Below are 26,659 nucleotides of genomic sequence, written 5' to 3'. Positions count from 1 at the left end.
AGGGTTTTGTCCCTAACTCTGATTCTGAAGAAGCACGTGATAGGTATGTGTATAGTTAAGAACGTGTTAATGCTAGGAAAACAAAGTCGTGTATGCTTAATGTCATGTTTTCTTTTCCCTCAAAGGTTGCTATTAAATCAATAGTGCCCATTACACTACGTTATCAAGTAGAATTGAGGCAATATCCTAACACATCCCCCCATAGTCCTCTCTAAAATAAAAGATCATATAGTACACCTAGCACTAAGGCTACTAGGCTGGCATAGAAGTTCATACCATCCTTGACCTCCTTGTATAATTAAATATTATACTAATCACGTGTAAGGAAAGAAGAAACATTTGGACAAACGAGAAAACAAAAGGAGCAGGTATTACGCCTTGGAAGAAAAGTACAGTAGGCATGAAATTGTCATTTCCACGTCACTTACTTCCAAGGATGGTCTGCGGTTTGTTCTTGTTATATTTCTCCTGGAATTTCTGGTAAAGAACATTAGAAACACGTAAAATAAGATTAAATTCCATCTGGCTAAAATAAAAAAAGGGCTCACCCACTTACACAGGGTTCTCATGTATATTGTTTTTGGGATCTTAATTCAAACAAAAAAGAATTTAGAGCAAAAGACATTAAATGCACCAAAGACAAAAATGTTGGGATAATGAGACGTGCAAGCTGTAATGCAGGCATGCCTCGTGAACACGCATCGTGAATATCCTGGCTTTATTCAAAGTCTTTGGGAAGCAGAAATCTCCAACTCAGGAGTCCAGACCGAGACTGAGGGAGGAGCTCCTGTCGGCACAGCCTTCCTCCTACTCATTCCTCCTCCTTCTCACCAACCCTCCTGCCTAGGATCCACAACACCCGTGGGTATTGAAACACTACCCTCAACTGTGACCGGGCACGCTGTGGGTTTCAATTGGCACAGAGATGCGAGACCCCTAAGATTCTCTCTGAAGCATCATCACCTCACTCACTCACATTTCTGACATGACGTTAGAGTAGGAAACAAATAGATGTGATGGATCCCAAACTCAGAGCCCAGTCCCTTATTCCAGTGGGCCTCACAGTGTGGTCCCAAGACAGCAGTACCACCTGGGAGCTTGATAGAAATACAAATTCTCGGACCCCACCCCAACTGTACTGGATCAGAAATTATGAGAATGGGGCCCAGAAATCTAGTTTTAACAGGTCTTCCAGGTGATGCTGACATTTGCTGATGTTTGAGAATTACTGCTCTAGACTTCATACGGATGTGCTTGAGGTCTACACTGTAAACCTAGCAGTTCTCAACAGAGACACTGACCTACTTGTACCTTATAACACAGGTGGCCACATCTGAGCTTTTCCTATTTCCGAAGAGTGTACAGTTCCAGGAAATAAATATGCACTTTGAACATGTGATTTTTTTAATCACTATAATGATTACTTTAGAAACAAATCTAGACAGTAATAAAAGAACAAAAACCTAAACAGATGACAAGGAAGCAACAAAGCTACAAATGCCCATGTAAAACAAATGACAGATCACCTTGGTACACGGAGGTGCAGCGTCCTTACAACCCTTGTGGACGTTTGCATTACAGTCTGCAAGACAAAAAATGAGTAAGGTGACATGGTGCTTTTACTGGTCATCGTAAAAGTGGCACATAAAAATATTGGGGAAACAGAAGGAAAAATAACTAAGTCACATGTAGCCTCACGACTTGAGCACAAGCACATGGTTCATATTTTCATTTCCTTGGAGGTATCTTTCCCCTTCTGCGCCGAGTCTTACCAGTGATGAAGCCTGCAATTACGCACGATGCACACTCCTGCGTCCGCCTGGGAACTCATTTACCACCACGTGCCCTACACTGCAAGGGACTTCTGACATCTGGCTGGTGGCAATGGCCCACTCCCTACCAGGTACAATGCCTTGCAGGATGGAAAGAAAGAAAGCAAAGCCACAACGATGCTGAAAAGAGCTTTTCCTGGAGTCAGGCTCCAGGAGGACTTGCCGCCAACCACAGGCAGCCGCATTCCAAGAGACAAGTTGGCCACTTGCTTGTCTTATGCCACAAAACACGTGGCTTCAGTTTCACTCCAAGAAGGGAAGAGCTTGTCTGCCCCCTTCTGCCCGCTGGTTCAGAGATGCAGGCTATCCTCACAGGAAGCTGCCCCTGTGTCCGGAGACCGCTTTCTGCCCTCCTGCCCTCCCTCCCTGCCAGCCTCCACCCTACCCACCGTGACCCTCTCGTCCCACCAACCACACACACTGCAGAGGGAGGAGCCTGTGACTTATCACACTCTTCATTAGAAAGAATCCTTCCTGGTGGGTAGAAAGTCCCATTTAGGTCCATCCCAGCCACCCTGGAAAAGTGCCCATAACCCACTGAGAAGTGGGCCCAACTTCCTCCCACTGGAGTCTCCAGAGGCATTTTAGCCAATACCTCAATGGTCAATGAACAGAGGTCAGGATTATCCTGACGTACTGGTCCTGCTGGCAAACGTGGAAATCAGATTGCTCTCTCCTCCTTCCAGGACAAGTGAATGAGGGGGAAAAAAAGGTAGAAACTATAAGATACCACAAAGTTAGACTGAAAACTCATAGGAAAATGAAGCCACTGGATGATTATTAAATCATCAGAGAAGAAACAGAGAAGAAAAACTTAGATGTTTGAAATGTGTTTCCCCTCAGGGACACAAAATAGACATAAAATAGGACTCAAAGGCCATGAAGGGAGAAGAGGACCTGACAACAGTCCAGCACGATGAGAGGGCGATGGAGCTTTGTGGGACAAGAAAGCAGAACTTGGGTCGAACTGAGAAGAATCAATTCAACAAAAATATCAAAGCAGCACTGGGAAATAAAACTTGAAAGATTCCATCCCAAATATAGAAAAAAAAGGAGGGTATAATTATAAAATAGAAGATGTCACACCAAAAAGGTAATATAGACCATACTTCTCCAAGGAAGAAATCAAAAAAATTACATCAGAAGCCAAGAGTCAAAGCTACAACTGACAAAAACTTTCACTGAGCTAAAAAAGAACAAGAAAAGGCAAAAATCAAAAGGTCTCACTGTTTTCTAGGAATTAAACGATATCTATTCTGTAGACACTCTGACAATATCTGTATGATTGAAAAATTTTAAGCTCTCAAGCATCTAGACAGAAAAAAGCAGGTCACCAACAAAGAAATAAGGTCAGACAGGCCCCAAACTTTTCTCTTGTAATAGTCACTGCCCAAAATTCACCGACCAGCGTTCACAGGGTCTTTGGGGCAAAGGTTTTGGCCTAGGAATTTATTTAGCCAGGTAAGTCTTTTTTTTGTGTGTGTGAAAGAAGGAAGCAAAAATATGCCTCCTCCTTAGATATACAACATTTCAGAAAACAGATCACTCCAACAATCCTTTTGAAAAAAAGATTTACCTGAACTCCTACTCAAACTATAAGAGCAGAATCGAGATAAAAAGTTCAAGAATCAATCAGCTTTATTTTTAAAAAGAAAAGAAAAGGAGAGGAAATCAGTAAAACCCACTAAACAAAGAATCATATCTAAAAGATCTCTGTAAGCAGAGACAGAGAACTGAATACAAATATCAAATTATTCTTGAAATGGGACACTATTCTTTAAAGATTAAACATACAACATAAAAGTAGTAATTTAATAATCTAGTCTACCAATAGAGTCTAGGGGCAAAAAGGGTAAATGTAAGAGAAATTTAAGAATATTCAAGTATAAGCTTTAAGAATTACCACTAGTCAATATTACAAGAGCTTATCTTGCCAAATCCCTAAGCACATAAAAACACGTTTTTTATCTATAAATAGATGAATCAGACATCCAGGAAAAGAGCAAAGAACTACAAGATAGTTTGACAGCTATAAAAGTGTAAACAATTTTAAAAAGTCTTTGCTACAAAACTATCTCTCAATGGGATTAACTAGAGCTAAATTAAAGACACCTGCCCCAAATTTAAAAAATTAAAAATTAAAAAAATACAGAAATAGGGAAAATGCAAAGAAAAGGAAAGCAAGAGGAATATTAATTTAGACAAGGTAAAAAGCAATGCCAAAGGCAACAAATTAAAAGGGTGATTTTATGTTTATGAAAGCTAAATTCACAGTAAAGCTGTGATTTGCGAACTCCTGTGCACCAAATAATGTAACACCTGAATATAAGCAGTGAAATCTATTTATAAACAAAAATAATTTCATAGAAATACAGTATTTGTAAAAGCAAAAACCAAAAAAAGCCTCGCAAATCAGGCTTTCACGGAAAAGAATGCAAGCATCAGAATTTTGAATACCTATGTTTTTATATGTTTTTAAGATTAGAAATAGTAACCCTCATATACAAAAATACACGCCTAAGATTTACTAATAACAGCTGAGCTTATACACGTCAAAATCTCCTGCTCCGTGAAAAAAAAAAAAAAAAAGAATAACCAAGGTTTAAACCTCCAACACTCCTCTTCTTAAAAACTGTAAATCTTAAAACTTGTGAAAAAACTGTAGGTTAGGGGTGCCTGGGGGGGCTCAGCCAGTTAAGCAGCTGCCGTTGGCCGGGGTCCCGATCCCTGGGCCTGGATCAGCCCCACGTCGGCTCCCTGGTGGAGGGGAACCTGCTTCCCCCTCTCTGACACCTGTGCTCTCCCGCTCTTCCCCCATCTTCTCTCCAATAAATAAAATCTTTAAAAAAAAACCCAAACAACTGTGGGTTAAAGGAGACATGTAACATATACTGATGTTAGAACGTAAGGTAATTGAAGACGAGGACAGTGCGGGGGGCACCTGGGTGGCTCAGCTGGTCAGGCATCTGACTCGATCTCCACGCAGGTCACGATGTCAGTCCTGAGACTGAGCCCTGACTGCCAGGGGCGGGGACCGGGCCCGGGGCGGGGGTCCTCCCTCAGCAGAGAGTCCCCTCCCCACAGCTTGCACTCTCACTCTCAAACAAATAAAAAATCTTTAAAAAGAGAGATAGATGTGGATAGCATTATATGTACAGGGATGCCCCTTACCACATTTTTGTAGTGAAAAAAAAATTGGGAAATTCTTAAATGTACAATAAGGAGTAAACGTATTTCAAATCCAATAAAACATCAGTATAAACAGCCAGCTTTTTAATAATTAGAACGGACTCCATGAAAATACGAATAGCCATCTTCTGTAGTTTGTAAGATTTTTGGATGATTTTAAAATTTTCCTTAAACTTTTTGTCTTTTAGGAGTCCTACTGCATTTAAAAAAAATAATAATAATGACTATTTTTGGAGCACCTGGGTGGCTCAGTGGTGGAGCATCTGCCTTCAGGTTGGGTCATGACCCCGGGGTCCCAGGATCGAGTCTCGCATCAGGCTCCCTGCATGGAGCCTGCTTCTCCCTCTGCCTGGGTCTCTCCCTCTCTCTGTGTCTCTCATGAATAAATAAAATCTTGAAGAAAATGACTGTTTTCAAAGCTCAGCACAGCCTCCCTGTGGGGGTCCCTTCCCAGGCCTGCGCCCGCCCGACGCCCCGTGGCTCTGCGCCACACCACAGCCCCCGCCCGGGTCCGTGGCCGTCCGTAACTGCCCGGCAGTGGCAGCCCGCGGGCTGGGCTCTGTCGCGGCTGCCGCGGGGTCACAGAGCATCACCGACCGTCGCGGTCCCCAAGGGCTACTGAGCAGGTAAAGGTCGGGAGGCCGCAGGACACGGAGCAGGCGAAGGGGGAGGGAGTGAGGTGCGCAGGCCGGGGCGCCGGGTGTGGGGCCCACTGCGCTTCCACGGGGGCTCGGCCCGGGGAACTGGGAGGGAGGCCCCCAGCGGCTGTGGCCGCTCCCAGTGGGCGCTGCAACAAGGGCAGCGGCAGACGCCCTCCGGACGAGGGCAGCCAAGGGGTGAAGGCGCCGACCGGGGCGACATGGAAGGGCCACCGGCCTGGCCGGGTGGGGGGAGCCGCTTGTGAGCCCAGGTGGGTGGCCCAGGGCCTGTGGGCTGCTGTCTCGTGGGGCCTGCAGACGACAGGTCCCCAGGTGCTGAGGCCCCCGAATGGGCTGCTGCGGGCACGGGCCGGTGACAGATGGTGGCCCGAGAGTGCCACGGAGCACACGGGGCTGGGGGAGTGGCAGGCGGGAGCGGGCCCAGGGAGGCCTGGGAGGCGGGGGGGCAGGCCGGAGCCCGGCCAGCAGGAGGGAACAGCAAAGGCGCCAGGTGCCAGGCAGGGGTGAGGGCAAGGGGTCAGGCCCGCAGGGGCGACGGGGCCTGGTGGCCGTCGTGGGGCCTCGGCCTCCCCGGGGGCTGACAGGAAGCCAGGTGCTCCGGGACCCAGGATGCCCTCAGCCCCTGACGTTCCGACAGCAGGTGTTTTCAGAACTGTGCCGTCTGGTGAAAGTACAGGGAAGCAGGCTAGAGGCTATTGAGATGGCGACCTCAGCCCCGGGTGACGTGGGCAGCAGGGCAGGCCGGCCAATGCGGTCCGAAGCCCAAGCTAAGAGGACGGCTGGCAGGCTGCATGGGGATGCAAGAGGCAGGGACACCTACGGACGGCCCCCAGATGTCACCATGCACGTCTGCCTGGGCAACACGGCTGCCATGCGGGACGATGGGGCCACAGGACAGGGAAGCCAAGCTGCGTTCTGGCCATGCAACCTTTGAGAGGCTGCTGCGACAGCCAGGTAGGCACACCAAGCAGTCAGTGACACAGGCGGGCCGGGCCCCGGGGGCCGTCACTAGAGCACATAGAGCCCCGGAGCTGTCCACAGGGTCCCTGCTCTGTAAGCTGTTAGATCACACGGGCGGCGCTACAACGACGGTTCATGGAACCCTGCTTCCCAATGGCCCTGGCCTTGGGGTCTCTGGGCGGTGCCAGCAGGTGAGCACCTGACTCGGTTTGGGCTCAGGTTGGGACCCGCGTCAGGCTCCACACTCAGCATGGAGTCTGCTGAAGCCTCTCTCTCTCCCTCTGAAATAAATAAAACTTAAAAGAAAAGGAACGGCCCTATTCTCCTGGAGCTGACTGTCTGGGGAGGCAAAATGCAGGGACAGCACACACTGAGCCCACAGACTTACTGGAACACTGGGATGACTCCTTCCCCAGGAGCGTTTTATCACAAACGGAACACTGGAGAACCCCAGAGAAGGTTCCGGGGACAAACTGATGTCGGCTCGGTTTCTCTTTGTCTTTGGCATCCTTGCTTTTCGTCTTCGGATACAACAGCAACAGCCGCGTGGGGAGAAAGGAAGAGAGACAAACGCTGAGAGCCAAGGTACTTCCACAGGCCATACAATGCCTCGACATTCCCCGTCTGAACGTAAGGCCTGCGTGCGGAGGGACGCCGCGTACCCGCGAGTCCCGGCTGGGCGACAGTCGTGCTGCACTCCTAGAGACTCGGACCACACCCCGTAAGAAGGCAGAGGGTCTTACAGGACGTGTGTACCACATTTGAGACCACTGCGTCCAAGGGGAGACTACGCCGGCGACCGCAGAACAGAACCAGTTACGCGTAGACTCAACAGGCACAGGACTTTGATTACCTTAGATTTGTTCCGAGGGCTTGTCATCCTGTTCATGAGGAAGCTGAAGGTCCGGCTCACTTTGTATTTCTCAGACTCTGACTTGGCAGGTATGATGTATTTATCCCATTCTTCCTCTTGAATCCTACAAAACAGAATCTGTGACCACAGCTTATCAGGACTTAAAAAGGGGGAAAACAGTATACACACACACACACACACACACACACACACACACACTTTTTTTTTTCGGGTTTTAAGGGTTATTCTGAAGATATTGAATCTATTAAAAATATTTCTTATAGACGGATAACGGACGGATGGATGATAAAGCACCTATCTCACAATGTTCCTAGTTACAGACTCTAAGAGGTATTCAGTATATAACTTCTTCAACTTTGCTGTATACTTCCAATTTTTCACAATACTAGGGGGGCACTTGGTGGCTCAGTGGTGCAGCATCTCCCTTTGGCTCAGGGCATGACCCTGGGGTCCCGAGATCGAGTCCCGCATCGGGCTCCCTGCATGGAGCCTGCTCTTCCCTCTGCCTGTGTCTCTGCCTCTCTCGGTGTCTCTCATGAACAAATAAATAAAATCTTTAAAAAAATACAATACTAGGGAAATAAAGGACTTAAATGTTATTCTGCAAACACTCATCTCCATACTGACTATGCCAACAGAAACTTCCTAGGGCACAGGGAAGCCAAATAGGCAGTAATAGGAAACTGGATTTTATTTACTTTGGGAACATAGAGATAATATGCAGAAGAAACACATTTCCTTTGATAACACAGCTTGAGAAACCAACGGCCTGTCTCTTGGTTCAGTCTCTCCCACTCAGTCAAGGGTATTTGTAATCTGAGACTCCCTCGGTTGTACGAGAGAGAAGGTGGTGGATATGCATCCATAATAAAAGGCCCGCTAAGGATAATGGTATCCAATCTGTGAATACACTGAATATCATTAATGCTCCCCTAGGCCATATAATCATTCTTTAGGAAAAAAAAAGTTCCATCTACAGAAAGTTCTATTTCCTCTGAAACTTACTCTGATAGTCTTATATTTCTAATATTACTACAAAGAGATAGAGAGATAGAGAGAGAGAGAGAGATAGACATAGAGAGAGATCAACCAAATATCATGTAAAACCAGGGAACACTTCTATGGGACATGCTATAACCAAAGTCTCTCCCACCCCCCAAATTTCTCATTCATTCGCATTAGTGGGTAACACATTCATCTCTGGGATATACTTTCCAAAAGCTATCCTATTACTGACATGCGCCAAAATATAGGATCACATTTTGCGACAGCGAGTCCAATAACAAATTCTAGGACGTCAGCTTTTCTCATCAGATTAATGACGGGCTGAGACTCAGTTATTTCTAAGGCCCCTTCCCATGCTTAACTGTAACATGTGCTCCCCTGAGACATATTAAATGAAACTTTGAGTTATTTATTTATATTAGATATAGATGATTACTATAGTCATTTATGTTAGGTAATGGAACACGTTAGTTATTCATGTTCAAACCCATGGATGCACTTAGGAAACATGATAAATGGTTTCAGAAGTGCCTCAAGTCATGAAGATCAAAAGGCATAGGCAGGACACAGTATCCTACTAAGTCGAGTTCTGCACAATAGGTGAAGCTGGGTTTGCTACTTAGACAAAACAGTTCAAAAAGCCAGAAAGGAAGGAGGGTGGATGGATTTGAGGATACCCCAGACTACTAGAGTGACAAACAAAAACAAAAACAAAAAACTTACACCCTGTTTGCATTCTATTTCTAAAACCACCTCCTGAGATAACTGACTAATTAATATATTTATAAATTTCCATACCTCTTGTTTCTTAAGCACCCTAATTTGCAGGACTCAAGACATTATTCAAGAGACTCACTTTTGGAATGGAGGGGACAAAGCACATTTGAGGCCTTAGAAAGAAGGATCTTTGGAACATCTCTTGTGACCACACCGAGTGCCTTCCAACGTCTACCATAAGAACAATCCGGTGAGGAGACCTCAGCCATGGGGTTGAAGAATGCTAAGAGCGATATGGATTGTGAGGTCAAGAAGTCCTCCCATTACCTGCCTCCCAGCAGAAATACAACTCTACTCTCTTAAAGATTTTTTTTAAATAAAAAGTATTTGAGAGGAAGTGCAAGAGAGCACGAGAGCTCAAGTGCAGGGAGGGGCAGAGGGCGAGGATCTCAATCAGACTCCCCAGGGAGCACATCAACCGACCCACGACCCACGGCTGGATCTCACGACCTTGTGATCCTGACCTTAGCCGAAATCAAGAGTTGGAGGTTGAGCTGACTGAGCCACCCAGAAGCCCCTCTACTCTTTTTAATAAAAGAAAATTCTGTTTATCCGACTCTGTTCCCAATTCCCCACACTATGGAAGGCCATATCAAAAACAATGTTTCAGTTTTCATTTAAAATCTTTGAATGTGCTACGTTTTCATATACCTCATATATGACTACACAACGACATAAAATCATACCACTCACTCTTTAGACTTGACGGTGGAGAAGACCTGAGACATGACCTTTAAGGAAACAAAATACTGAAATACTCCATACTAAAAACTAAGAATAGCCATCCTACATGGTAGAAATGTGAGCCTCCTGGACGTGATCCAAACGTATCATGAGAACGAATAACACAGCATAACCTCTGCGCAAATGGGCAAGGCTGGTTGATTCCATGTTTCAAATCTCACGATGCTATATTCACCGCGACAACCATCAGTTACGTTAGGGGAGAACCAAGGGGAAAATCCCCAACTGATTTCACGAGAGACTTTAAAAAGCTTTTCAATTTATAGGAATCTGGGAAAAAAAAATTAAACTCTTCTCAAATCCCAGAACAAGACGTTTAATTTCTATTATTGACTTGATGACCAATGAAATCACCCACAATATAGTCTTACAAACCCCATTCCTCAGAGATTCTTATGACACTACCTTTTCAATAAAGACATTTTAAGTGTCTTAAGAATATAGAGCCTTCTCATCTTAATCTTTAAACTATAATATCTGTGGCTTATTTTTGGAAGAACTGAACATCTAAGTTTTAAAAGGAATTCCCAAAGACAGAACATGAGAGACTCCTAACTGTGGGAAATGAACTAGGGGTGGTGGAAGGGGAGGTGGGCGGGGGGTGGGGGTGACTGGGTGACGGGCACTTGATGGGATGAGCACTGGGTGTTATTCTATATGTTGGCAAATTGAACACCAATAAAAAATAAATATAAAATAAAAAATAAAATAAAATACAATAAAATAAATAAAATAAATAAAATAAAATAAATAAAATAAAACAAAATATAAAAAAATAAAATAAAATAAATAAAATAAAATAAAATAAAATAAAATAAAATAAAATAAAATAAAATAAAAGGAATTCCCAAAATCCAAACTGAAAATTGACACAATGAGAATTTTTTGGCTATTCAGATGCTCAGATTTAAAAAATATATATATCAAGTAATAAATGTAATACATTTAAGACAGATGGTATCAATTACATAACAGTCATTCCATATAATCATGAAGAAGTTGGTACAACCTGAAACTACTATGACAACATACGTTAACTAACTGGACTTCAAATAAAAACTGTAAAAAAAAGAATTATAGGGACACCGGGTGGCTCAGGGGTTTAGCGCCGTCTTCAGCCCAGGGCATGATCCTGGGGTCCCAGGATCGAGTCCCATGTCAGGCTCCCCGCATGGAGCCTGCTTCTCTGTGTCTCTCTCATGAATAAATAAATAAAATAAATGTTTTTTATATACTTATAATGAAAATATGAAACTGTACTTGTCAGCTACTGTATAAAGTAACAATTTTGGAGAGTTAAGTACTACTATATTTTGTACTTAAATAAAGAGCTGATACAGAGGAATTGTCTACTCCTGCAGAAAAGATCCTACAAAGTCTGGAGCGAGCCCCCTTTCACCCATTAGCATTCCTTCCCAGAAACTAAGTGATAGGAAACAAATAAGAGAATTCTGAAGAAGGCAGATCCCTCACGTAAGTGCAATGTGACCGAAGCAAAGCCTTCGCAATGACCAGGGGTTGCGCTGGAGCAGCCAGTAAGGTACGGGCAGACTAAGTGGGGTGAAGGATCTACACTACTGGATACACCAGGGGATATGACTTAGGAAAGATGCTTTCAAGATGCAGACCGACACACACCAAAGGAGAGAAAATAAACACTAAGAAAGAGATACTCCCTACACGTACCATCCAAGTTAAAATAGCTCACACATTAATATCTAACCAACTATGACGGTGGCTTTTTTAGTCTTAAGTCCCTCTCCTAATGGAGAATAAATATTTTTTATTAAAAAAAAAAATCTGGGCAGCCCGGGTGGCTCAGCGGTTTAGCGCCCCCTTCAGCCCAGGGCCTGATCCTGGAGACCCAGGATCGAGTCCCACATCGGGCTCCCTGCATGGAGCCTGCTTCTCCCTCTGCCTGTGTGTCTTTCTCTCTCTCTCATTAATAAATAAATAAAATCTTAAAAAAATTTAAAAAATTAAAAAATTAAAAAATAAAATAAAATAAAAAAATCTGGGCAACCCTGGTGGCGCAGCGGTTTAGCACTGCCTGCAGCCCAGGGCGTGATCCTGGAGACCCCGGATCGAGTCCCGCATCGGGCTTCCTACATGGAGCCTGCTTCTCCCTCTTCCTGTGCCTCTCTGCCTCTCTCTCTCCCTCTGAATGAATAAATAAATCTTTAAAAAAATAAATAAATAAAAAATAAAATCTTTACATCAGTCCATTACTTCTTTGCAAGTTAAAAAGATGACAAGGAGAAGACTTAACCAAAATGATAACCAAGAGGGAGATCAAATTCCACAACTGAGTAAACTGCCTAAATGAGGTAATAAACATAAATTGTACCGGATGTAAATGTACAAACACCCAGTGGGTCAGTTATTGCTGCGTTTGCTGTCATCACCGTCCCCATCACGGGCACATCCTCTCCACCACCATCCTATCATTAAAGGGCATTCCTACTCTTCCTGCTTGTATCATCTGAAAATTTCTATTCTGGTCTCAAAAAAAAAAAATAGGAATGAACAAATGGAGGCTTTTTCTTAGCGAGACTTTTAAGATTTCTTTCTTTTTTTGGGGGGGGAAAGGGTAGCGAGAAGGGCGGGGAGCGGATCTTAAGCAGACCCCTGCTGAGCATGGAAACGCACATGGGGCTCAATGGCAGGACCCTGAGATCATGACCTGAGCAGAAGTCAAGAGTCAGACACTTAATCAGCTGAGCCACCCAGGCACCCCCTTTTTTCCCTAAAATCTAAAACAGCACGGTCTGCCTTGATATATATATTAAAACATTCCAAAGTTTCAGCATTACTGTCCCCCCTGTTAAAGTCATTTCCCCTCTTTCTCACTGGTCCCTTTTACACCAAATACTCATGCTGTTGCTGGCCCCCGGGTGGCCTCCCAGTGCGGCCGCGGGGCGGCTCCTCGGCCGGGAGCTCCCTCAGCAGGCTCGGCTCGCGACGCAACAGGCCGTGAGGAGCCACGGCAGAGGGCGGGCGCCCGTCCGTGTGACCTCCGGGCTCCGGCCCACGGCAACGCCTGCAGAGAGCCCAGGCCTTGCGGCGCTGCGACCCCTGCTCGGTGCACCCGGAGGTCCCTGTCTCTGGAACTGCCCCGGAACACCCTGCCACTGGGCCCCCAGGCCTGAGGCCTGTGCGTGTGGGCACCCGCAGGGGCAGCCGAGTGTGCAGGTGGCTCATTGCACGGAACCCTCCTACGGCCCACCGGTAGCTCTCAGAATTCATGTGCACACATTGTTCAAAGGCGGCAAGCAGCCCCGGACCGGGACGGTTACGGTACCTCCTCTCCCTGGCGGGCTCCGGGAAGCCGAAGGCTCTTTGCTCTGCAAGACACAGAACGGGACAGTGAAGACACAGTCACGCGTTTGGCAGCGACGCACATGCCCAACCGTATTTCACCACTGTTCCCGCCACCGGTTGGGAAATAATGAGAAAACAAGCCCTTTGGTGTCAGCAGGATGCTGCTCTGGGGGTGTTCCCGGCGCTCGTTCGGGGAGCTCTACAGCGCAGACACGACTCTGTCCCCCGGGCGGTCCCCACAAGCGGACGGGCGAAGCCAGTTTGCACGGGGCAGTGTGGCAGACAAGGCAGGGGCAGAGCTCATAAGCACACACTCCCTAAACCCTGTCATTACCGGGACTCAGGCTCCTGCTACCTCGTGGGCAACAACGACAACAGATGTGGTCCGGGGCATCTACAGGATTTTACTGCCACCGCAAAACACTCCTCAAACTAAGCCATAAGTACACGTCGTTACGCTTGTTGTAAACGTGCTGAGGCTGCAGGATGCTGAGCCACACATGTGTCCCAGACAACCAAGCCGATGAAGTAATGGGACCAGGCTCGGTCACTTACAAAGGCTAACAGGAGCCCGGCGGACAGGGCGCGACTGTTTTCAAGAGTACATTCACTTCACCCCCCAAATTCTCTAAAGTAGAGTGCTTTGGTCCTTTCTGGTGAGGTTATAATTATCGCCAATATTCCTGTCTATCTAAACACACCACGTACCAAAGGGAATTACAGGATAGGATTTCATTTTGTCTATACAAGCATCTTATTTGGTTGCCTCACTATTGTACTCTTCGCCCCCAAAAGGAGCATAAGAACCAATAATGAGTAACCTCTTGGAAGGGACAAAGATGAAAAAAGAACATCGCAAGGGCCAAAACACTATCCTGTCTTTGTGTATCCGCAGTACAGCTCGTCATCAGGGGATTCCAACTGGGGGTGAAACGAGACCTCGAGTCTGTCCAAATAGAGAAAATTTTTAGGACTATTCCAGACTCATCAAGAGAGAACTTGGGGGTAATGTAAATGTCAATTTTCCTCTGATTGATCTAAATGACCTACACAGTGAAACATCATGTCTTTGAACTAGTCAAGCTTTCACTCCTGTGCTTTGATCACACACGGAGTTAAAATCATTCCTTCTTCTTTGAGAGGTAATTTATTCTTCAAGTACCTATGGTTTACCTGCTGGAATCCCTATACATTGACTATGTGGCTTCAAACTACATTGCCTGTTTGTGATTCTTACCTTCTGGAGACCAAATTTCATTGAGAGAGCCCTAGTTTGTTTGTTTGCTTGTTTGTTTATTTATTTTTATTTATTTTAGAGCCCTAGTTTGAAATATACTGTCTAAAGGTATAAAATTTTATTAACTGAAAAAAGAATTGATGTCAGTTTTCTATTCTAACTCACATGCAAATATTTAAGGATTGTATGTAAGGCAGATGCCCTTCCTGATTCATGAAAGAATTCATAAATCAGGGCTTCTTTCCCTTATAAACAATCCATTCCCTCTCAGTCTGGCCAACAACTTCAAACTTCTCAGTTGACTTTAAAAACCAGTCATAGGGCAGCCCTGGTGGCGCAGCAGTTTAGCGCTGCCTGCAGCCCAGGGCGTGATTTGGACACCCTGGATCGAGTCCCATGTCAGGCTCTCTGTATGATGCCTGCTTCTCCCTCTGCCTGTGTCTCTGCCTCTCTGTCTATGAATGAATAAATAAAATCTTTAAAAAAAAAAAAACATTCTTAGGGGATCCCTGGTGGCTCAGCGGTTAAGCACCTGCCTTGGGCCCAGGGTGTGATCCTGGAAACCCGGGATCAAGTCCCATGTCGGGCTCCCTGCATGGAGCCTGCTTCTTCCTCTGCCTGTGTGTGTGTGTCACTCTCTCTGTCTCTCATTAATAAATAAATAAAATCTTTAAAAAAAAAAAAAAAAACAGTCATACTGGGCAGCCTGGTGTGGCTCAGTGGTTTAGCGCCGTCTTCAGCCCAGGGTGTGACCCTGTGGTCCCGGGATTGGGTTCCAAGATCGAGTCCTATGTCTGGCTCCCTGCATGGAGCCTGCTTCTCCCTCTGCCTGTGTCTCTGCCTCCCTCTCTCTCCTCTTTGTGTTTCTCATGAATAAATAAATAAAATATTTTTTTAAAAAGTCATACTATAGATGTAATGGCACAGCTGCCATTTTGCACAAAACAAAGACTTAGAAGCATTTTCTAATTTTCTATATAGTTACAGTATGAAGTTAGTTCTCCATCTAGAACCTTCAGTGAAAACATGTCAACCTCTCATTAAAAGGAATCCCAAGGCCAGCCCAGGTGGCTCAGCGGTTTAGCACCGCCTTCAGCCCAGGGCGTGGTCCTGGAGACCCGGGATGGAGTCCCACGTCGGGCTCCCTGCATAGAGCCTGCTTCTCCCTCTGCCTGTCTCTCTCTCTCTCTCTCTCTGTCGCTCATGAATAAATAAATAAAATCTTTTAAAATAATGGTCTGGAAGAGATCTGAATATTCTCAAAAAAATAAAAGGAATCCCAACCTAATATAAATATTGTACGATCATTACAATCCATCTTTTTCCTGTCCTCTCAAGGTGGCTGTATCTTCTCTTTCTCTTGGTCCTTTTCTCCATCTTCTCATTCCAAATATTAAAACTGACATTTATCATCAGTCTTGTTTTCTCCACTTTCAGTAATGATTCCCAGAAAGATGAAAAAAACAAAAACACAAAAAAACACCGAGCACTTGTTGTGTGCTCTATGTATCCTGTCTAGTACATTCATTCAACAAATAATCATTGAACATCTCCCACATGTAAGTCATTGTTTTAGAATGGCAGTTCCAACCATAAAGAGTATGTTTTCACATGGCATGAAGATGTCAACAACAACAATGTAATAAAGAATACGTAAAAAAGAAGAGAAAGACACTTGTGAAATAAACTCTATTTTAAATATTCTACAACAGGGGCACCAGTCGTTATACTATATATGGGCAAATTGAATTTAAATAAAATAATTTTAAAAACAATATTTTATTTTTATTATTTTTTTTAAAATTTTTATTTATTTATGATAGTCACAGAGAGAGAGAGAGGCAGAGACACAGGCAGAGGGAGAAGCAGGCTCCATGCACCGGGAGCCCGACGTGGGATTCGATCCCGGGTCTCCAGGATCGCGCCCTGGGCCAAAGGCAGGCGCCAAACCGCTGCGCCACCCAGGGATCCCTAAAAACAATATTTTATAATGGGAAACTAAGAATACTCACAGGCACATCTCACTTTTCGAGTCTCTTAAGGCCTTTAAGGGTAATATACAAATGAGGCATTAAGATACTGACATTTTATTCTAATGCTTTGTATCACAGGTTGACATGAATTCCCCAAATATGCCTTTATACGTAATTACTACATAATATGTTATGTAGATAAATACTTTTGTTTCAAAATAGGGTAAAAAATGGGAGTCATGGGGATTCCCGGGTGGCTCAGTGGTTGTGCATCTGCCTTCAGCCCAGGGTGGGATCCTGGAGTCCCGGGATCAAGTCCCACATCGGGCTCCCTGCATGGAACCTGGTTCTCCCTCTGCCTGTGTCTCTGCCTCTCACTCTGTGTGTTTCATGAATAAATAAATAAAATCCTTAAAAAAAACAGTGGTGGGGGGTGGGGGAGTTATGGCCGAAAGGGGCTACAAGGGCAGCTCCTCTGTGTGGCCCATAATTATTCTTTTTTTTTAATTTGAATTCAGTTTTGAAAACTTGTCAAGCTGTATGCTTATGATGTGTACCCTTTTCTGAAGGTGATCAATTAAAATTTTACTGTATCACAGTTTCATTTTGATCGTTTACATTGCCATAAAAATGTTGAGATAGGTTTACTGATGTTTCAACTCTTTTCTTTTACTGCAACTCTCTTAAGTCCCTTGCAGAATACAAAAAGGGAAAAATCTATTTTGCAATGCTTTGCCTTTTAGTTAGATTTCAGCAATTCATACATAGGGCAAAGTAGTTTTTTAAAAAAAATTACGTATAATCCTCTAAAGCTCTCATAATAAAGAATCTAGAATAAATTCTAGTTTACACTATCCTTGAGAAAAACATTTCATTCAAAGAATAAAGCAACAACTTTGTACCTATTTGTATTTTCATCAAAATGAAATCTAATACTTGACTAATATGAGAAAAGGATTTTGCTAAGTATAGAAAAATCAGTAATAAAAATGGAGCTGAAAATTCTTGCCTGCTGCTTTTGTGCATCTTATACACTTTCACTAATTGAGAATCTGCTCTGGAATAGAATTCTCTCAAAGTCAAATGGTAAAGAACGCTTACCTTCACCAGAATTGCACACTGTGAAATCACGCACCAATCGAGTTTTTCCTAAAGAAATTTTGGGTGATGAGCAGGAATAAGAACGTGAGCGGACTCCAGGAAGCAATGATTCCTACAAGAAATGATAACAAAGGTTTTTGAAAAATTCTACAGAGGACCTGAAAGTATATGCTCACCATGATTGTTATGGAATCAGCATCTCTGTAAAGATTCAATGTGAATATTTCTGATGTAATCTCATTATTTGTTTTTGTTCATCACAAGTTTTAAAGTTTTATGCCTTTTCAACACTTCAGTAAACTTGAGCTTCCCGCCCATGTATACTTTAAAATGTGATTATGACATTCTAATCGAGTTGGTTAAAAGTAAAAAATTAAGTCAAAAGATTTTTTTGCTCTGCATATTCAATAGAGTCACTTTTTTTCACCTGAGTTGTCAGGGTTTTTTTTGTTGTTGTTGTTGTTATTTTACACTGTACTATCCAAGCAAAATTCCATATTAATTGTTATCTTTTTATTTCATAATTATTAGAAGGTAGACGAATAGCCACATATAGGAGTTTGTTTTTTTTTTTTAACTTCAAGACAGCTATTTGAATTTATAATGTTAGCTGCAGCCTCTCAAGAAGAATGCAACAGGTCAATGTACAATTCCTCCCGGTCCGTGCCCATCTTTCAAAAAAAGCCTTCCATCTAGCACTTCCTGAGATGAGACCTGAATATCACTGATTTATGTATCTTTTATTGTCTTTTAAGTGACCTCCTATTGTTGCTATTTTCCCAGTTACGCACTATTTCTATTATTATATTTGCAACATACGTGACAATGCAAGACAGCACAATAATTAAAACATGGTTATTTTATGTGTTCTGGAAAATTTAAATGAGCGTGCAACAGAACACCAGTAAAGCCGTTTATGGTACCCGACCCTCATCCAACAGGGACCTGGTGGCCTTAGGATTAATCTCTCTCATCTGTTCTTAAAATATCAGAGTTAAGATAGAGTAATACAAAATGTGTAATTCAAATTAAGCCATCAGCAACTGTCCTTCACAAGCACTAGTAGCTTCTATTCTCCCTCAGTGAAAACATTGTTTCCCTAAGCCCATTGGTTTAATTAACAGGCCTGCATCAGAGTTAAAAACAGAAGCCTGCCCCTGTTTCAAAGAGTCCTGGGCCTTGGCTCCTGAGTGTCTTACTGGGGAGGGCCCACTGGTTCTTGACATCAGACACCAGGAGCTGCCCTATACCCGTAACGGTGACGAGGCCCAAAGGGCCAGAGCCAAATGTCACCCTCTGCATTTAAGTCATGTATAGTACTTCTTTTTCATAACCATGGAACTTTGAAAATTAGCCAGAACTCTTTGGGGAAAAGTTACACGGGGTAATCACAGAGGCGAGGCAAGATATATTATAGAGGACGGAGTCTTCCTCAAAGTGAACCACATGCACCTGACTCACAAAGGCTAAATTGCTTTTCCTTCCAAGTAATGAACTTTTTCACAATTCCATTCAAAATGCAAAAGAACTATCTACATTAACAACCATACCCATATTCTAGAATCCAGAAAGGGCATGTGACATTCAGGTTCCAAAGACCATGACCACTCTACAGCCCTCAGAGCTGAGGGGTAGGCTTCAGTAGAAGGCCTGGTGATACTGAATCTATCACCAAGGGTAGGCAACCTGGACAAGATGTCTAAGTTCTGCAGGGCCTCATTTGCTGGAAGATTAAAATGGTACTAACATCCTAGGTAAGAGAAAACCATGCATTTCGTACGTAACTCACGTCTTGTGTACTGCAAAGGATATTACAAAAATAAAACATTATCATGACCATCAGATGTTCACAGTAAGAGAAGTCTGGGCACAGCACACATTGTTTCACAGGGGTAAACTCAGTTTCAAAAGAAAACGAGTGGACAAGAGAAATCAAAAAGGAAGAGAACACATGTACCGACCCAAAAAGGCTTTGTCTGCAAGGTTGGAAGAGTTCGTTCTTTAAAAACAAACAAACAAACAAACAAAAACCCCAAAACTTCAATGTGAAAATGCCTATAGGAGAAAAGTCCTCTCCTATGGAAAAACTGACAAAGTTTATACCATCTCACATCAGTTCGGGCAGCCAGGAATGCTCAACAAATGACACCTATGCCTTTGTAGTATTATTTAATTTACCTCATGACCTGAGCCAAGTAAAAATGTACGTGAACAAAACAAGTCTGACCGCTCAAACCCGCTCCATACTGCCAGTTTTTCTCCCTTTGCTTAAGGGATGCCGACAGAAATCATTATATAGAACAGTAAAAATTTCAGAGTATGTGAAAGATGTGCTGATGATGGATTAATAAAACATAAACCAGCCATTCTAAGGACCATATAAATTAAACAGAATGGGAGAGATTAAAAAGACAATCAGACAGCTCCTGAGTCTTCCCCCCCCAACTACAAAAAAAAAAAAAAAAAACTAGTTCACACATGTGACTGAAACATGAGTTGTCCTTTGGATAGAGATGACCTGCTTTAGATAACATAGCTTTTATGCTCACAATAAACCACATTAATACTAATAAGAATACCTTCAACTGCAGGCTACTTGATAAAGAAAGCGACTCTGTCCTGGAGATACTAAAATCAGGTTCGGTGGCGGTCTCGAAGGAGTCCAGCTCATCCCCACTGGGAATCCCAGTCCTCGAGGAACTCTGAGATGCTGGCGTGTAGCAGATGTGTGACCGCTCAGAATGCCCTTCCCCTTCGCTGTCGGCATCCAAGGCATCCAGGCTGGAGCTAAGATACAGAGGAAGTAAGTAAATAATCAAGTCAGCCAACTGGCTTAGTTCTGGCTTCCGTTTCTCTCAATTCAAATCCTGTCCTTCTGTATGTTGACAAATTGAACAACAATAAAAAATAAATTTATTAAAAAACAAACAAACAAACAAACCCTGTCTTTGGCAGAGGGGTGCAATGGATACTCATTTAAAATGAGTAAAAAAAAATTTCTAAAAAAAAATTCACATCTAAGAGATTTTCACTTTTTTTCTCCCCAAGTCTCCCTCTTTTTAAATAAAATGTTTTGTCTCCCCAGCCGAACATCTCCCACCTAGCAAAAGCCATCTCGATTACTCTAAGAAACAAAACCTGGCGCAAGTTAGTACTATTTGTTTTGTAAATGTAATTATCACAGGCCCTAAATAGTTATCCTTCAAATATGAAAATTGCGCAAGAAACAGAACCGCAGGGTTGTTTGGGAGGCCTCTGGGGGGCGGCGCAGGAAGATCTGCAGCGTGGCCAGGGAGGCACGTTCAAGGACAGACCGCAAGGTCTCACCTCAGAGGGATGGCAAGACAGGAGTCAACCTGAGTCAACTGGGGTCCCACATGTGTCACATCAGGTTAGCATGTTTAGAGATTTTAGGTGAGCGATCCGCCTCAGAAACGGGGAGCGGTTCTGCTCAACTACCTCTTTTCTCTCCTAACTTAACTCTAATAACCATGAAATTGAAAGGAAAGAAAGTGATCTTCCCCATTCCCGGCTCATTCCATTAACATTTACATTTTAAGCCCCTCCAACTCTGAGGTCAAGAGCTTCCCCCAGCATGTTAACACTCAATGCGTTTTTCTTTCACGGTTGCAGTTCTGGAGTTAAAGATTACTAGCAACACAATGAAACCATCTTGATTATGAAAAAGGAAGCAGAAAATGAAACTGAATTAACCCATTGTGGTTCTTTTTCTTAAAAGTCCATAAGGTCTTTGGTGCCCGCCGAGTATCGATGTAATAAATGATGACGTTTGCCAAAGAGTCTCTACCATACGTGTCCCCAGTCCCAACACTCAGGGTACACTCTCTCATCCTGAACTCCTTATCGCATGGGCCCTCTTGGGCACCAGCCAGCCCAGAAGTGAAGGCGACACCTGGCATCACTGAGGATCTCCAAAGCAGGGTCCTTCTCCTTTCAGAACCCATAGAAAGACTGCTCCTTGGCCAAGCAGAGAACAAGCTGGAGGCAGACATCACACTTTAAGCCACAAATGTTGAAATCCATGAAATTATTTCTCATTAAAAAGAAAAAAAATCAGAGCTTCGTGTGAAGACACACTTCCTGGTAAATGCTGCTGCTCTGAATGTGACAGCAACGTAGTTGGAGACATTCTAAGGTGCTCTGTAGTTTCCTTAATTCGATCATAGTCTTTGTGTAGCCAGAGCCCTTGAGGGATGCGGGTGGGGGTCAGAGGTCTGCTGATACACCTTGGCCTCTGCATTCGTCTTTTAACTTGTGATCTCTGTGTTAATAAGCATTAGTCCAAATGGTTGGCTGCCGCCATCATATCCTAACTTAACAGGAGCCTTTCAGCCATGTATAGCATTTCTCCATCACTGTAAGCACATGCTACAAGTAGCAGTGATTTTTATTTTATTCTGCACACCATCCAATAAAACATTTCTTTTTTTTTTTTAAGATTTTATTTTTAAGCAATCTCTACACCCAACAGGGGACTCGAACGCACAACCTGAGATCAAGTCACATGCTCAACCAAATGAGCCAGCCAGGAGCCCCTAAAACATTTTCTTTTTGTACTGATTTAAATTGGGCTACTACCTGTCCTCCTTAAGCTATTAAGCAATTTGGTATCATAAACCATATTCTTCAGGATTACTTCTCAGTTCTCATTTTACAATACCATTTTTCAAAATCCCATTAGTAAAATATATGAAATCAATTGTAGGCTGTGACCAAAACTTTCTTTTAAAATAGTACAGAATAGAAAATATCAGAGTACAGTCCCCATGTTATTTCATAAAACATCCATTTAAATTCCTGTGTATTTATGTGGCAGGGGGTCGTGGTGTAATAGGCATTTCTTACTGCGGATGTTGGTAAAACAAAAAAGATCTTCAAAATTTAAGTTTTAGAATGAAACAAGCTCTTCCATCACCTCATTTGTCGTTGTTGTGCAGTTTAAACACTGCATTATTTTTCCCCTTGTGGCTTCTCAAAACAGCTAAGTTTTGGTAACAGACGGTTACCTTTGTACATATTTTACTTTCACCATAATGTTTTAAGTATTAGAAAATTTAGGGCTTAGGTGTCTGTGTTCACCTCGGTTTTTATTGCGTGCTCCCAAATCTCTCCTTCATGAGAAGTTTCCAGCCTGAATTCAGCCTATTATTCACTTTTTAATGCGATAGATACATTTCCCATTGAGCTCACGGTCAACCGTGTTACACGCTCCCGGCCCAGCACCCACTGAAGGAAGAGTCCCCCTGCCGTCCTGGGGCCAAAATGGGACTTTCTTGAGGATCGTAAGTCCTTCGTCCTCATTCCTACATTTTTTCAGAGGAGATAGCACATTTCTATTAGAGAATGCCAAATTATTTTCCAAAGTTCTTACACAATGTTCACTCGATCAACAGTATACAAGTGCTTCCACTGTATACATTTTCACTAAAATATGGTAACTTTAAAATTTTTGCCTACCTAGCAAGTGTAAAATGTTCTCCTGTAGTGGTTTTCCTCTTATTCTACTTTGGTCAGTTTTCATAAATGTCTTATTTTCAAGCCAAAGATTGTAGGAATCTAAAAGGGGGCAATGTTTTTGATGTAGAGATAACAGTGGCAGGGACGACAAATAGAATTTTGCAAGTCCAGCTCGCGGACAAGGTTCTTTGATCTTCTACACTTCTCCAGAATATAATACCTTACCTTCTTTTCTTCAGGAGACTTTGTTCCTTCTCAAATCCATGAAGACCAAAGGAAAGATCAAAATTGGAAGCATATGAACTAGACGGTGATGGGAAGGACTGCTGAGCTTCGGTATCTGAGACCACTTCCTTGTTCTCACTTAGTGGGTATTTCCCATGGCTGGTTTCAGCAGCAAGGATATGCTCGCAGTTCTGAGGCCCCAGAGTAGAACCCATGGATTCAGCACAGGCGTCTGTAGAGATTCCTTCTAAATTGATGTAGTTAATATCCAAATCACCAACCTGGTAGTTGAAAGAAAAATATTTGCTGAGCAAATGAGCAGGAAAGATTGGCTGAACTGAGAATAAATTTCTCCCCATTGAACAACCTTCCAACTTATTTACCTTGTTTTGTTCATTCTTGTTTTGCTTTATGTAAGCGGGGAATTCTTACATGACGTTTGTGTTCATTTGGCTGCTGTCCCATAATTCATAAAAGGAAGATAACCAGTGGAGTGTTTTATAAAGTTGTTCTTTACTACGAAACCCAAACCAGACTACGTTTTTAAGATTTTGTGAGCCACTGACTCAAAAAAGGGGATGCATTTTAAAAACATGAGCATGTATACAATGGAATATTCCTCAGCCATTAGAAACGACAAATACCCACCATTTGCTTCAATGTGGATGGACCTGGAGGGTATTATGCTGAGTGAAATAAGTCAACTGGAGAAGGACAATCATCATATGGTCTCATTCATTTGGGGAATATAAAAAATAGTGAAAGGGAATAAAGGGGAAAGGAGAAAAATGAGTGGGAAATATCAGAAAGGGAGACAGACCATGAGAGACTCCTAACTCTGGGAAACGAACTAGGGGTGGTGGAAGGGGAGGTAGGCGGGGGGTGGGGGTGAATGGGTGACGGACACTGACGGGGGCACTTGATGGGATGAGCACTGGGTGTTATTCTATATGTTGGCAAATTGAACACCAATAAAAAATAAATTTATAAAAAAAATAAAATAATAAATAAAATAAAATAAAATAAAATAAAATAAAATAAAATAAAATAAAAACATGAGCAAAAAAAAAAAAAACAGAGTAGGCAGGTTTATTTAGAAAGTAACTCAGAGGAATCTGGATAACCAAAGTAGTGGTGGCCACATAAACCTGAGTCTCAAAAAAGCCAAAACAAAACAAGCTACAAATAAAGTAAGAATAAAACTACCTAAGATGACACTTAACTAGGAGACACAGAATGCCCCAAACTTCAAATTATCTGTAGATGAAAAAATCATGAATTTTATAATATAATAAAATTAACACCAAACTTCAGGAAGCAACCTGTTATATTCCTGCCACAGGCCTGTGTATAGAATAAAAGTGGTCTGGAAAGTTCTACATGGCAGAGAAAACCGGGAGCTAATAGAGGGATGAAGACCTACCTAAAGTCATCGCTGGGAAGAGGAAGTGCAGCCTACACATGTGAAAGAGAGTCCTCGACCTAAGGAAAGGGCTTGAAAGTATGAGTGACCTGAGGGGCAACCATCACAGGCATCACTGCTGAGGGAGAAGACAGTAATAAGAACAAGGATGACGCTGTCTGGTGAGAGGGCAGCAAAGGGGGGAAAGAGGCAAAAGGGGAAAATGTAGAGCCCTAAATCTTCATCATCATCAGAACTCACTATGGCAGAAACAATCAAGGAATGCCCAACCGGTGGGTGAGAGTCAGCTAAGCAATAGGAGACACACAGACACTCAAACTCTTCCCCTCTCCAGACACTACTTGAAAAAGGAGGTAGTAATTTCACTGCAAACAAACTTGATAAATCAAAGATAACATCCCCAGGAAGGGGACAAATTAGTTCCAGGTGCCTCTTGATACAAGGCACTGAGGACACAGCCTCCCTTCTGTAATGTCCCTGCTAACCTGACAGCCTGAAGCCGGCCCATGGGGAATTCTCAGATGACCCAGAACTGAAGGACATTCTAACAAAAACACACACAATCCTGCTCTGTATTCTTCAAAACTTGACGCCCTAAGAGCCAAATACTAAGGGACCATCACGAATTATAACAGATTCAAGAGATGAGACAACTGGACTTTCTTTCGCTGCAAAAATTATTGGGATGATTGCCTAAAATTGAGTGCGGTATGCAAAGGGTTACTACTCTATTAATGGTGATTGTCTGATTTGGTCACTACGGGTGCTTAATAAGAGGATGACGAAGGTTTTTTAAGAAATATACCAGGAAAGACTGAGGGATAGAAGGGCACCAAATTCTCAATGTGCCTGAAATGGTTAATATTTATATACTTATTATTTTCATCATTTGCATATACAAAGACATACTTGCCCAGAGTGTATTTAAACTAAAATATAGTAAAATATTAACATTTGAGGAATTTTTTTTCATTTGAGGAATTTTGATAGAGTATGTATGTATTCTTTGTACTGAATTATGGAGGCTTGAAATGATGTCCAAATAAAATGGAATATTTTTTTCAAAGTAATTTATATGGCAGAGGCATTTTCAAAGCAGTTTCTACCATGTATATCTCCTCATTAGGTGGGCTGATAACTTTGAGGATTCATGGGAAACAGTATCTCAAACAAGCTAGTCATCTTTTCAGAGTTCTGTGCCAGGTTGAGGCAGAAGAAGGAAATTAGACAAGATTCTTCTCAAATACTGATAGCAATTATCTTAAGTGTGCAGAATTTGAGCTCCTTATATCATCTTTGCTACTCAAGTGGACACAGGAACAGTAAAAGAAATCCTATAAATCCTATAACTACACTACACAGTGAACTCTGTGATTTGTATCCATACTTTTAGTCTTATTTCTGTTTTCATTGCACAAATTCAGCAATCCTCTGCTACATTTCAATTTATCAATCAGGCTGTTCAAGCTTTCTTGAAATGCATGCTTCACATTATTAAAGCAATACTTATCTCAAGATGGTCCTAAACAGAAATTGTATTCTAACTTCATCTTTGGGTGGGGAGGTCTTGCATGTTTAATGCATCTTAGAGCACAGTTATCCCCCCATAACACTGAGTCATGTACAATTTTAGCTACTTGGGGTAAGTGGAAATACTTGCAGTATTCACTGAGGCTCAGAGCAAAGAGATAAGGACTCAAGGAGTATTTCATTTAAACACTGAGAAAATACAGCAACCGTTGGAATCAGTGTGGCTAGAGCACAGCAAACTCGACGGCCCTGTATCTGCAAAGAATGTCCCCAGAACTCACAACTCATCCTAACCTCTGCTTCATGCTTGTATCTATAAGTAGGGCTGGGT

At 42.9% G+C, this 26,659-nt stretch overlaps 1 protein-coding gene across 21 annotated transcripts in view; it reads right to left on the bottom strand.

Moving 5' to 3' along the window:
• Positions 1-26,659, bottom strand: part of ARHGEF28 (Rho guanine nucleotide exchange factor 28) — a 288,373-nt gene that overhangs the window by 73,572 nt on the left and 188,142 nt on the right. For all 21 annotated transcript variants that reach the window (XR_012031376.1, XR_012031375.1, XM_072826802.1 and 18 more), the window contains 8 exons: positions 23,376-23,656; positions 20,252-20,459; positions 17,673-17,784; positions 13,342-13,384; positions 7,494-7,617; positions 7,029-7,161; positions 1,527-1,582; positions 429-477 (listed from right to left, as the gene is read on the bottom strand). Coding sequence is in view for 19 of the 21 variants with exons in the window: in XM_072826802.1 (XP_072682903.1) it covers positions 429-477; positions 1,527-1,582; positions 7,029-7,161; positions 7,494-7,617; positions 13,342-13,384; positions 17,673-17,784; positions 20,252-20,459; positions 23,376-23,656 (1,006 nt within the window). In the remaining 2 variants the exon portion in view is untranslated. The remainder of the gene's footprint in view (positions 1-428; positions 478-1,526; positions 1,583-7,028; positions 7,162-7,493; positions 7,618-13,341; positions 13,385-17,672; positions 17,785-20,251; positions 20,460-23,375; positions 23,657-26,659) is intronic.

Source organism: Canis lupus, chromosome 5 (assembly GCF_048164855.1).
Source record: "Canis lupus baileyi chromosome 5, mCanLup2.hap1, whole genome shotgun sequence".
Lineage (NCBI taxonomy): Eukaryota > Metazoa > Chordata > Mammalia > Carnivora > Canidae > Canis > Canis lupus.
This window is presented reverse-complemented; position numbering and strand designations above follow the sequence as displayed.